General features: G+C 37.3%; 1 protein-coding gene and 1 pseudogene across 2 annotated transcripts in view; one reads left to right on the forward strand and one right to left on the reverse strand.

Annotated features, from left to right (window-relative positions):
- SBF2 (SET binding factor 2) overlaps positions 1-14,066 on the forward strand; it is a 474,622-nt gene that overhangs the window by 272,768 nt on the left and 187,788 nt on the right. For both annotated transcript variants that reach the window (XM_059408436.1, XM_059408445.1), the window contains exons 13-14: positions 33-131; positions 11,625-11,829. In XM_059408436.1, the coding sequence (XP_059264419.1) occupies positions 33-131; positions 11,625-11,829 (304 nt within the window). The remainder of the gene's footprint in view (positions 1-32; positions 132-11,624; positions 11,830-14,066) is intronic.
- Positions 2,611-4,045, reverse strand: LOC132022554 (mitochondrial calcium uniporter regulator 1-like; annotated as a pseudogene).

Here is a 14,066-nt window from a genome sequence, read left to right on the forward strand (position 1 = left end):
TTGATGTTTTGCCATTTCATTCTTTTTCCAAGTTGGTAGCTTTTGAAGTAGAGCGAATTAAAGTTGAAGAAAATAACCCATTGAAGATAATAAAGCATGTCAGAGAACTTGCCGAGCAACTATTCAAAAATGTAAGTAAGTATATTTTAGATAGTCATTAATTTTGTTTTATTTTACTTTTTGAAAAGATTTATTTATTTGAAAGAGAAAGAAAGCAGTGTGTGCGCAAGTTAGGGGAGAGACAGAGGGAGAGAATCTTTCAAGCAGATACCCCGATAAGCAGATTCCCCTACTGGGCGCCCAGTCCCAGGACCCATGGGATCATGAACTGAGCTGAAATCAGGAGCCAAATCCTTAACCAGCTGAGGTACCCAAGCACCACAGACAGTCATTAATTTTAAAAGTATGTAATTATTATGTTTGAAAAACTAAGAAGTTTCATCATTCTAGTAAGGATCTTTTTATTCTGACTTAAAACCTTTCGGATTATAAATTACAAGATATTACAGTTGGTACTGTGCATCAAAACAGAACTCATTTTTCAGAGTGATTTTCCTGTCAATCACCTATGTTACGAAAACATCTTAGTCACAGTTTTCCAGTTTGTTTTGTGCCCTCATTGTGATTTTCATTTAGGATCCTGTGTTCCTAAGTGCATACTGTTCATTTTTAAGACATAAAGATTAGACTCACTGGAGACCAGAACTAGAACTGACCAATGTGTCCACTTCAGTATGGTGCAGTGACTGTCAGCTGAATCAGGAAAATTGTTTGAGTTTGTATTGTTTTGAGCAGATGGGGTAAAAAGCTGAAAGAAAGAGAGCAGATTGTGAAGTGACCACAGAGATTCAAGGGTGGAAATATTCCGTATATAGAAGAAATGCAATAAGTTATAAAGATTGGGATGTGATAAAGTGTGAAGTAATCTTTTAGATGCCAAGATAGAAGAGAACCTAAGGTGATGGGGAGATTACGTGCATGTAGAAAAATGGATTTTGGCGAATGATTACTCGTCATACTTCTACCTGGAAGCTTTTCAGAGTTGAAACTCCTACTGAGAAAAGGAAAGTAAATAGAAAGTATGATCTTCCAGAGGAAAGTTGAGGGAAGGTGCATTTTTCAGGAAATATATTTAAGAAAGATTCAGGGTCAGTATCACTGTGATGGTTTATCTTAATTATATTCAAATAATTAAAATTATCTATTCAAAGATAGACCTTTTTGGACATTGGGTCATAAGTCAGTGCTTTGTCACATCCATTTGAAATCTGAGACCCAGTAAGATAAAAACAGGAATGCTACATTGTGTTTGTTTCATGTTATTCAATTATTTATGAATTTTATTTCTGAAGTTTTAAAAAAATTTATCCCTTGACTAATACCCTGCACTTCACGTATAACTGTGTCCAGTATAATCTATTTCTTGATTAGCATGCTAACACTAAAACAAAAAGAGTTCTGTCAGAAGTAAAATGTGTGTTCTGTGGTGGTTTATGATGACTGTGTAGAACTAATGGAGAGCATGACCACATGAGAAATTTCTGTTGACATATTGTAATAGTAATAATAAATATTGAGTGTTCAGCACAATGTACCAGGCAGAGGATTAAGCACTTTACAGGCATCATCTGTAATCTTCACAACCCCAGTGTTAAGATAGGTGTCGTTATCCCTATTTTACTGAGGATAGTTGGCTCAGGATCATATGCCTATGAAGTGACTAAATCCAGATTTTAAATTCAGAAACTTTCATCTATCCAATTCCTAAGCCTATTTTCTTTCCCTCCATTAGGCTGGCTCATCTCCAACTGGAAAAATAGTGATATTTCCAATGACTGACTTTTATACTTTGTTCTTTTTAAAGCACTTTAACGTACTTTCTCATTTGATCTTCTAAATGACCCTGTGAGATAAACAGGGCAGATGTTGATACGTGAGGAAACTGAAGGTAGAATTTTTTTTTCTTGCCCACTGGGAGTGATTTACTGATGGATTTTTTTTTTTTTTAAAGTAGCAAAACATCAAATAGGAATTAGTGTTTGAGATTTTGGGACTGAGCCCTTGAATAACTGAATGTTTATTCTTAAATCTTTATAGGACTATTCCAAAACCGTAAAATTTTATAGCCATAAGTGACCAGAGCTGTGGTTCTCACACAGGTTTCTCTCTGTTACATCACAGGGTACATAGTGTGTGTAAGGAAGTATGCCAAGCCACTTTGATGCAAAAATAATTTCCTTTCTTGCCATCCTAGAACTTAAGTTGTTTTTTTTTTTTTTTTAAGATTTTATTTATTTATTTGACAGAGAGAGAGAGATCACAGTAGGCGGAGAGTCAGGCAGAGAGAGAAGGGGAAGCAGGCTCCCCGCGGAGCAGAGAGCCTGATGCGGGTCTGGATCCCAGGACACTGGGACCATGACCTGAGCCGAAGGCAGTGGCTTAATCCACTGAGACACCCAGGCACCCCTAGAACTTAAGTTTTATGATAGTTTACACTACATACTCCACACTATACTACATTATATAGCTTACACTAAGCTGACACAAAACTGAAAACTGCAATAAAATAAGTAATAATTATACATTTTTTCTCATTAAATAGACACTTAATTATATCCACTGGTGATAAAATCCCAGAGCTACTGTTAGGCACATAAATACAGACCCTGCTAAATATTTAATGTTATTAAGCTTGTGCGATCCCTATATGGTTTGAGGCCAGTGACCTTAGTGTCTATCTTCCTGTTTGCTTGGGTGACAGCCCCGTCTTGCTGCGCATGCAATGACACCATTTCTGTCCTCATATCCAGAAGCTTCCTTTCATTCAACAAATACAATTCTTCCCCTGTGTAGATTGAAGTCTAATTTGCTATCTGTTTGGACTTTGATTACTTCATTCATTTCTTGTTTTAACTGTTGTAGTTCAAGATTTATTTTCTCTTTTTCTGCTCTGAGGGCTGAAAATTCACTCTTCTCCAAAATAATATCATTTTTCACATTAGCAGTCTAAGGCCTTCTTTGCTGAACAGCCATCTCCTGCTGCATCTTGGTTACCATATCCTTGTAGACAATATCCATGCTGATGTCCCTGATCTTGACCAACACACAGATGGTGATTTCTGTTTACTGGGTTGTGAACCCATTTTCTTCGAGTAAATGTACTAGGGTATGGGTCTTAAAGTAGAGCTTCTTGTTTTCTCCACAAGAGGTGAAATCTCTCCTTTTGTGCTCCAGCTGCAGGCTCCCATCAGAAAGGCTTAGTTCTTTTCCGGAGGAAGCAAGGGCAGCCACTTGGCTGTGGCACAGGTGGAGGGTGCCTCTGGCCAAGTCATCTCCCTGCAGGCCCTAGCAGCCTGCCTGGATTTGGAGGGAAGTGTTGGAGGGTCCTGGGCACTAGCAGTCCTGGTGGGCAGGAGGCTGGCACGGGAAAGGCACAAGCAGCTAAAAATGATACTTTCTTAAAAGTAAATGTAAAACATTAACCACACCTATCCTTTAAAAACAAAGTTCTATCTATCTATCTATCTATCTATCTATCATCTATCTATCTTTTGACAGAGAAGTGTCCCAAGTAGGCAGAGAGAAAGGAGGAAGCAGACCCCACTGAGCAGAGAACCCGATGCGGGGCTCGATCCCAGGACTCTGGGATCATGACCTGAGCTGAAGGCAGAGGCTTAACACAGAGCCACCCAGGTGCCCCTAAAAACAATGCTTTTAAAGTGATCACCGTGAGAGACTGTATTACTAGGTAGGAGACCTAAATCTCTCTTCAAATGTACTCTACATTTTTTAACCCTTATTGGGCTTTTATCCCTCAGTCTAATTCTATTCCATTTAATTTGATCAATTCCATTCTTTCAGTATGTATTTATTAGGTGTCTACTAGTGCGAAACAATTTCTAGGTACATGATTCCCCTAATATCCTCCAAAAGAGGATACATGTACATGATGAGTGAGAATTTCAGAATATCCCCATGGATTGTCATCAGACTTTTTGAGATTCCTTCTAGTTGTAAGATTATAAACTCCACATGGTCCCGACATTTCTGAAGTAAATACATTACAAAGTTAAGAAGCAGAGCATCATGGTAAAGTTACTTTCTTGGGGCATGCGGGAAGTCTAGGGGAGGGAGGGAGGATGTCTCAATGCAAGAAAAATGATCCAAATGATTCTTTTTTTTTTTTTTAAGATTTTATTTATTTATTTAACAGACAGAGATCACAGGCAGGCAGAGAGAGAGAGAGAGAGGAGGAAGAAGCAGGCTCCCTGCTGAGCAGAGAGCCTGATGCGGGACTCGATCCCAGGCTCCTGGGATCATGACCTGAGCCGAAGGCAGTGGCTTTAGCCCACTGAGCCACCCAGGCGCCCCCAAATGATTCTATTTTTAACTAGTAAGTTTTTTTTTTTATCACATTCTAAAATTCCCTAATGGTAGGCAAGAACCAACCATGTAATTTGACTGTTTCCTTATTATTGGGTTAGAATTGAGACCTGGTGATTCCACTTAGATGTTTGTAAATACTGTTACAGTGAAGTCGGGTATGGTACCTAGTCTCTCTGCTTCACTTATCTTTGAAGTACTCAAAAATGAACCTTAATTTCTCAGTTTCTTCTCAGAGTCAGAATGTGAGGAAACATGAGTAGGATGAATTATAACTGGGTTTAGGTGCTCTTTTAACTTTCTGGAGCTTCCTAAATAACTAAGGAAAGAACTTGGTGACGTAAGTAGAGGAGGGGAATGGTAAGGGGATATGAAGGAGAAGGAAGGGAATAACTCCATTTGAGACAAATTGTGTTCAGTGTTGGTAAGGTTTATACCATGAAGATTACCAGTCATTCATTATACAGCTTTTCTTTTCATTCTCAGTTAATAATACTGGGTCTGAGTCCGCTCACTTTGGCTTTCAGAATCTTTATGTCTTTGTGACAGCACGTTTATTTACTTAGTGGTTTTGTTTCTATGATTCTCATACACATTTATAAAGAACCACTAACTACACACAAAATGATATGTTAAGATAGGCCAAGATAAGAGCTTTATACAACCTTCATTCCAAGGCATCAAGAAATCAGTTGGACATGTGTTTTGCTATTTTACGTGGTACAGTTTTTCTAATTTGTTTTGTATATGCAATAGTATGTAAATATTTGTTAGACTGTGTAATTTGACAGCTTTCTTAAAACTCGAAGGAAAAATGAGAAGACTTGGCCTTTCTTATAAATTAATGTAAAATTTCTATTTATGCCTAAGAATATTTCATTGCCCAGGATTACAGTGAGTAGATCTTAAAATCCTAATGGGATTTAAAGCCCACATACAGGAAGAGCCTTTGTAAATCATATACAGTCTATACCCTTTACATTTCTGCATAAAGTTAATTTCACTACCAGGCAAATTTAATCTACACTGATATCTGTACTCTTTGCCAACTGTGAATTAAAGGATTTCATTGTTGTTATAGGAAGAAAGTAAAATATTGTGATCATCTTTAGTCTTAAACCATAAACAACTTACTTAGATTATTGTGATGAAATGAAGCCCCTAACCGAAGCATAAAAGTCACACCATCTTCCCCTATCTTACCTGATTTATTTGTTCAGTTTTAGGTCAGGTTTACTGTGATACAATTTACGTATAGTAAGATTAACCTTTTTAAAATGTACTCTAGATTTTGATGAATGAAGCTATACAACCATCACCACTGCAATAAGGACATAGAACATTTTTGTCACCCTCCCCCACAGTTCCTTAATTTGTTATAATCACTTCCTGCTGCCCCCTCAAACTCTTAGTAACGGATCTGTTTTCTGTCTCTGAAGTTTTTGCCTTTTCTGTAATGTCAGTATTTAGCTTTTGAGTTTGGTTTCTTTCACTTAGTATAATGCATTCCAGATTCTCCTGTGTTGCTGCATGTATCAGTTGTTTATTCCTTTTCGTTGTTAAGTTGTTTTCCATTATATGGATGTATCAAGCTTGTATTTATCTTTTAACTAACTGAAGGGCAATTTTGGCCATTATGAACAAAACCACTGGTTTTGCACTGGTTTTTGTGTGAACATAAATTTTCATTTCTTTTGGATAAATACTCAGAAGTTAAGATTCTGGGATATATGGTAACAAAATACTAACTTTATAAGAAACGGCTGGACTGTTTTCCCAAATATCTATACCATTTTGCATTCCTACCAGCCACATATATGAGTTCCATTTGTCCTACATCTTTTTTTTTTTTTTTTTAAGATTTTATTTATTTATTTGACAGACAGAGATCACAAGCAGGCAGAGAGTCAGGAAGAGAGAGGGGGGGAGGCAGGCTCCTCGCTGAGCAGAAAGCCCGATGTGGGGCTCGATCCCAGGACCCTGGGATCATGACCTGAGCCGAAGGCAGAGAGGCTTTAACCCACGGAGCCACCCAGGCGCCCCTGTCCTACATCTTTAACAACGTTTGGTATCCTCGGTTGTTTTTTTGTTTTGTTTTGTTTTAAGCTATTCTCATAGGTGTGTGGTGGTATCTTATGGTTTTAATTTGCATGTCAGCAGGTGAGTGAAAGTATAGGTCTCCTACCTAGTCACTACATGCTCCCTTGGAACTTGTGAAAGGAGTACCTGTCTTAGAATATAAAGCCTCTATCTTGAATCATAAATTAGAGCAATGATTCTCAACAGGGGCAAACCCTCCTCTCTAGAAATTTGGCAATGTCTGGAGACATTTCTGTTTGTCAGCTGGAGAGGGTGTGCTATTGGCATCTAGTATGTGGAAGCCAGGGTTGCTTCTAAACTTTTTACGATATACAAGACACCCACTACCCCCCACCCACCCACCTACCCAAACTAGAATTATCTAAGTCAAAATGTTAATAGTGCCATGGTACAGAAACCCTGGTTTAGGACAACCAGCCCATTCGATATTAAAGTTATACACCAAATTTATTTGCATTAAGGATGCAACTTTAATGCAGTTGGGTGATCACTGAAAGTCCTGAGGATGAAAATTCAGAATGTTTCCTTCCATCAATATTGTATTCACAGCTAGGCAACCTTAAAAATTACAGTTACATTTTGTCAATGTTTAATGACTTAGTCTAGTGATAGTATTGGTTTCAGCAGTATTTGTAAAGATTTGTATAACTTGCTATCCCATACAGCTCTATGAGTAATTTATACACATTAAATAATTACTAAATAACCTAAATTATTTTGGCAAATTTTGTAGCTGCAAACAAGGTCTCATTGATTTGTCATTGACTGCTGAGACCAACATACAGTAAGAAATTTTTTTCCCCAGTGTTGCCCACTTTGGATTTCCAGAAGGGTTTGGGGCTTTTGTTTTATTTTGTTTGCTTTGCTTTTATTTCAAGTGCATTCTCAGCCTTGTTTTCCATAAGCCCTAGGCATATTCTCATTTGGCTTGCCAAAAAAAAAAAAAAAGAAAAGAAAATTCCATGTTTCCAGACCAGATAGTACGTGTGTCATTTTTTCAAGTCTGAGAAATTCACTGTACTTCCCAGTACTGTCATATATTCTCAAAGCAGATGACAGAGCCCATTTCTTGAAAATCATTATCTAATTTTAAAATTCCCTCCAAACAATAGTGTGTTTTGCTGGCTTTTTTAGGGCAGTTTATCTTGGTTGCCTTGGACAAAATTGTTACCATGCTCACCTAAGTGTTTAGCTGCCTAAATTCTTGGTTAGTAATTTATAATTGCATTTCTCTGCAGTCAAAGATGAAAATTTGGCAGCGTCTTTATTCTATTGAAAATAATGAATTTCCTTGTTTCCACAAGGATGTTCAACAACAAAATTGGGCTGTGGTTTTTAATGAGCTCAGTGATATTCAATGGACTTGCCCAAATGCAGTTGAAATTCCAAGTAAGAGCAGATGTTTCTAAGAATACGCAGAGTTCACTGAGCCTTAAACTTCTTCTCATTTCTTGTCTTTTCAAAAGTCCTTATGTGGACCAAGTTTGGTGTAAGGTAGCAAATATATTTCTTTATATTTACCACACTGCCCGTTAGAGGGCAGTAGTATACAGACACAGTGGCCAGAAAACTCAATACTTGTATTTCAAGGGCATGAGCCCTTTTTGCATCTTCTAAACACAATTGAATATAATTCAGTAACTTTATCCCATAATCTGAATTTTTATGAGGAATATCTATCTATACAGCTCTAGGATAGCTTCATCTTTGAACTTTGTTTTAAAATGATTAAAAAATACTTTTTAGTCTTAATTGTGTATAGATTTGGTTTGTAATATTTCAAATTGCTTATGAGAAGAAAAACACTATTAATGACTAATAGCAATATATTTTCTTTAATAAGTGATTTCTGTTTTAAGCCTTACTATAGTTATTATTGTTTTTGAAAAGTAAGTAGCTGGTGATATAATGGAATTCTCAGAGTGCAATATAGTTTAAGTTTTAGAGGCATGGGTGATACCATAGTATGTGCAGTGAATAAATATTTTTTCAAATGAATGTACTTTGAATTTTTAGAAAATAGCTTTCATATTTATTCTGGGGGAGTTTGTGTATATGAGTGTTCTGAAAGCCTTCCTATAACAACTCATTTTGTCCTCACAAGAACCTTACGAAGTAGGTACTATAGTATTATCTAGATTACAGATGAGGAAACTAAAACACAAGTGGTGAGTGAATTGACATAGCACCAGGTCACATGACCAGGAAGTGGCAAAGCTGGAATTTGACACAGAGGTCTGACATCAGAGACCAGGTACTAAAAATACTTCATTGTACTACTGTCTCATTGACTTGTCTAATCCTTCCCTCTGAATTGTAGTGCCACCTGTCTTACATTTTTACAGAGTCCTGTTTTGGGGCTCTTTACTCCATTAGCCTTTTTAATCCTTTAACAATATCAAATGCCATACTAAATTAATTATTACAGGTTTATAGAAGTTTTGATATCTGGGAAGTTTGACTTTTCCACTTACTCTTCTTTGGAATTATCTTGACAATTTTGGTATCTTTAGTCTTCCTTATAAAGCTTAGGATGGACTTAACCACACTGCAGGATTTTAACTAGAAATAATATGTATATCCTTATTTTTCTAGATGACCTTAAGTCATTCTTGGAACAAGATAGAAGAATATACAGTAAGAGAGATAGCTAAAATAGAGTTAGAAAAGATACTAGCATCACTATGATTCATTTTCTATTTTTTTCCCAAGTTTTAAAATTTGTTACAGTGAATATTATTTACATCATAGAAAATAAGTTTGAGGTTTTCGTTTTTATTATAAACAAAATAAATGTGAATAGAAGCAGAAGTAATAAGAATGTACTTTAAATGATCCTGATTCAGACCTCAAAATCCACATGAATTACCTTTCCAGCCTGAAAAAAAATCACCTGTGAGTTTTAGAAAATTGATATTTGTGACTTTGAGACAGTATCTTAGACATTGTGCCTAAAGAACAGGGAAAAACAAACATACTACTTTTGAAAGGACAGTTTCAGAAACTACAGACAAGTGTGTTAATGTTAATCCAGGCATAATTTTAGAACACTTTTCAGCATATAGTTTAGAAAGTGGTGATCATGAAGACTTGGAGAGAAATTTATTTATTTATTTTCCCCTGCCTTTGCTAAAGATGAAAAGGGAACATACAAAGTAATGAAGGATACTTTGGCAAGAACAAGTTTTATATCTGACTTCACCCTCTCAGGAACCTTGTAAGAGAAGCATAAGTATATCCTTTAGGCAAAGTTTTTTACCCAGTATCTCATAATGAGTAGAACAAAAACTTGAAACCAGGCTTTTTTTTACATTTAAAAGAGTATTAGTTCCATTGTGTTGTTGAGATATGCTACCTATATCATCTGCCATGACCCAACTGTTTCTTTATCAGGGTCTGGGCCAAATAACCATAAAGAATTGTGGGGACCAGCTCTAGTAGAGGATGATGATGTCCATTTTAACTGTCTGAAGAGTATATGCAGTAGTATTGAGCTTAGTCTACAACATGAATAACAGGTTCAGAGGCAAAAGGGCATTTTCTGGTTGCAAAAGGTAATGGTGGTAAAAAAGCCTTCTCTGTAGAACATCATTGAAAAATGGATTCCATTCTGCCTGTAGTATTTGAAATATAATCCTGCTTAACTAGGTGACTAGATAAAAATTTAGCACAGCCTTCAAAGCCTTCACAGCCTTAAGGGTCTGTGAAAATACTAACTGACACATTTCATTCAATTATTGCAAGCCTAACATGTGTTCAACATTGTGTCCCACTCATTAGGAAAGAGTAGGAAGTAGTTTAGACTAACTGCTATGTGCCAGGCAGTTTCTGGATGCAACAGGAATACAGCAGAGGACAAAAATATTTTTTTGATTGGCTGAAATGTTGGCCTTCATGTAGTTTCATTTTAGTAAGAGAAAGGTAGACAATAAACAAGTTAAATAAAATTTATTGTATGTGAAAAGGTGGTAAGTGTTAAGGAGAAAAGTATAAGAGTAATAGGGAGTGTGTTAGGGAGTATAATGTTAGACAGGGTGGCCAAGAAAGGTGGCACTTGAACAAAGGAATGCAGGAAGGGATAGAGGATGCTGTTCAAATTGTAGGGGGATAGGCAGAAGGAACAGTTAAGTGCAAAGGCCTTGAGGTGAGAACAAGAAGGCCTCTGTGGCTAGAGCAGAATGAAGGAAACAGTAACAGGACACAGTCCTATAGGAAAGCCAGATCTTGTAAATTATTTTAGGAATTTTGGATTTTACTCAGTGAGATGAAGAGCCATTTGAATGAGCAGATTAGCTGTTGGGTGATGGTTTGACATACTCTGTGCAGTGTTAAGAATAAAGTAAGGGAGGGAGTGAGGGCGTAAGCAGAGAGACAGTCAGGAGACTGTTCTTCTGTGGTAATATAGAGATGTTGGCTTCAACCACAGTGTTGATGAAAAGTGGTCAGATTATGGACATGTTTGAAAGGCAAAGTCCAAAAGGTTTGTAGAAGAATGGATAATAGGATGTTAGAGAAAGGCATTAAAGATGACTCCATGCTTTTCACCTGAGTAGAAAAATAAATACGGCATTTACTAAAGTGGGGAGCACTGTAGAAAGCAGATTTGGAAGAGATGAAGAGTAAGTGTTCCATTTTGGACGTATATTTAAGATGTTACTTTAAATCCAAATGGAAATCCTGTGTGTGGGCAGTTGAATGTATAGGTATGGTATTTAGAAGAAAGCTCAGTGGGGGATAATAATTTATGAATCATTGGTGTTTTTATGGCTTAAATATTGAGAATGAAAGCTGTCACCAAGGAAATAAGTATAAATAAAAAGGAGACCCAAACTCTGAGCCCTGGGGTTTTCATATAATTGTGAGATTAGGAAGATGAAAAGTAGACAAAGATGTAGCAAGAAGACCTAGAAACCTAATAAAGAGAGCCTTCATGGAAAAGGAGTAAGAGTGATCAGCTGTATCAGATGCTGCTGATAGGTCACATACGAAGTAAGATTGTGGTACTCTCCTTTATAGCATTTATCTGAGTTCTGTGTAATCATTCATCTAATTTCAGTCTGTGGGCTCTCTGAGTTCCCACTCTGCCTGGCAATCTGCCATTGTTTTTAACTTTTGACTAATTTTACCGTTTGATGTTGCAGGAGAATCCCAACCCTCATATGGCATTCCAGAAAGTTCCACGCCCGACAGAAGGATCCCACTTGCGAGTTCATATTCTTCCTTTCCCAAAGATTAATGAAACTCGGGTACAGGAATTAATACAAGAAAATCTTGCTAAGAACCAGAATGCACCTCCTGCTTCACGAATGGAAAAGAAATGTGTTGTGCCAGCAGGTCCACCTGTTGGTATGTATTTGTTCTTTTGTTTTAAAGTAAACATTTCATCAAGATATAAGACACAGGGGTGCCTGGGTTTTTCAGTGGGTTAAGCCTCAGCCTTCTGCTCAGGTCATGATCCCAGGGTCCTGGGATCGGGCCCCACATTTTCTCCCTGCTCAGCAGGGGGGCTGCTTTCTCCCCTCTCTCTGCCTGCCTCTCTGTCTGCTTGTGATCTCTCTCTCTCTGTCAGATAAATGAAATCTTTAAACAATAAAAAAGATAGAAGACACAAAAATGAAAGTGTACCAGTTAACAAACTTGCCCAACCAGAATTGGAGCATCATCAGCACTCAAAACACCGTTCCATTCACTGTCTCTCCCTAATGGTAACCATTAACCTATCTGCTACCACTACAGAATCTTTTCTTTTTAAAAAAACAGCTATATTGAGATACAAGTTACACACAATAAGGATCACTCTTTAAAGTGCACAGTTCAGTGATTTTTAACATATCCCAGAGCTGTGCACCCATTTTCACTATCTAATTTCAGGATGTTTTCTTTATGCCAAATAGAAATACTCATACTCAGTAGCAGGACTCCCTATTTTCCCCCCAAACCACTCCTTCCCTAGCATTAGACAATAATCTATTTTCTATCCTCATAGATTTGCTTGTCCTCTAACATTTTTTATACATAAAGTTTTAATTTATAACTTTGTATACTTTGTAACTGGCCTCTTTCATTTAGTGTATTTTCTTTCTTTTCTTTTTTATTACTTATCATTCTTTAAATTCAGTTAACATATAGAAGTGTTATTAGTTTCAGAGGTAGAGGTCAGTGATTAAACCCATTACTCAGTACATCACCTGCCTTCCTTAATGTTTGTCATCCAATTACCCCATCGTTCCACCCACCTCCTCTATAGCAACCCTCAGTTTGTTTATGATTCAGAGTCTCCGATGGTTTATCTCCCTCTCTGATTTTGTCTTATTTTTTACCCTCTCTTCCCTTATGTTCCTCTGTTTTCTTAAGTTGCACATATGAGGGCACCTGGGTGGCTCAGTTGGTTAAGCAACTGCCTTCAGCTCAGGTCATGATCCCGGAGTCCTAGGATTGAGTCCCGAATCAGGCTCTCAGCTCTACGGAGAGTCTGCTTCTTCCTCTGATGTTCTCCCCTCTCTTGCTTGCTCTCAATTTCTCTCTCTCTCAAATAAATAAATAAAATCTTAAAAAAAAAATTCCACATATGAGTGAAATCATATAATAATTGTCTTTATCCTACTGAGTTATTTCCTTGGCATTATACCCTGTAGTTCCATCCACATCAATGTAAATGGCAAGATTTCATTTTTTTGATGGCTAAGTAGTATTCCATTGTGTATATATACCACATATTCTTTTCCCATTTGTGTGTCAATGGATATCTGAACTCTTTCCATGGTTTGGCTGTTGTGGACCTTGCTGCTATAAACATTCAGGTGCATGTGCCCCTTTGGATCACTACATTTGTATCTTTGGGGTAAAAACCCAGTAGTGCAATTGCTAAGTCATAGGGTAACTCTATTTTCGACTTTTTGAGAGACTTCCATACTGCTTTCCGTAGTGGCTGCACCAGCTTGTATTCCCACCAACAGTGTAAGATGGTTCCCTTTTGTCCACATCCTCATTAACATCTGTCACTTCCTGACTGGTTAATTTTAACCATTCTGACTGGTGTGAGGTGGTATCTCGTTGTTTTGATTTGTATTTCCTTGATGCCGACTGATGCTGAGCATTTTTTTCACGTGTCTTTTGGGTATTTAGATGTCTTCTTTGAAGAAATGTTTGTTCATGTCTTCTGTCCATTTCTTGATTGGATTATTTATTCTTTGGGTGTTGAGTTTGAGAAGTTCTTAATAGGTTTTGATACTAGCCCTTTATCTGATAAGACATTTGCAAATATCTTCTACCATTCTGTCAGTTGTCTTTTGATTTTGTTGACTGTTTCCTTGGCTGTGCAAAAGCTTTTTATCTTGATGGGATCCCAATAGTTCATTTTTGCCTTTGGAGACTTTTCTAGAAAGAAGTTGCTGCGGATGAGGTCCAAGAGGTTGCTGCTTATGTTCTCCCCTAGGATTTTTTTTTTTTTTAAAGATTTTTTCTTTATTTATCTGACAGAGATCACAAGTAGGCAGAGAGGCAGGCAGAGAGAGAGGAGGAAGCAGGCTCCCTGCAGAGCAGAAAGCCCGATGTGGGGCTCGATCCCAGGGTCCTGGGATCGA

The sequence above is a fragment of the Mustela nigripes genome, chromosome 1 (genome assembly GCF_022355385.1).
Source record: "Mustela nigripes isolate SB6536 chromosome 1, MUSNIG.SB6536, whole genome shotgun sequence".
NCBI classification, from domain to species: Eukaryota; Metazoa; Chordata; class Mammalia; order Carnivora; family Mustelidae; genus Mustela; species Mustela nigripes.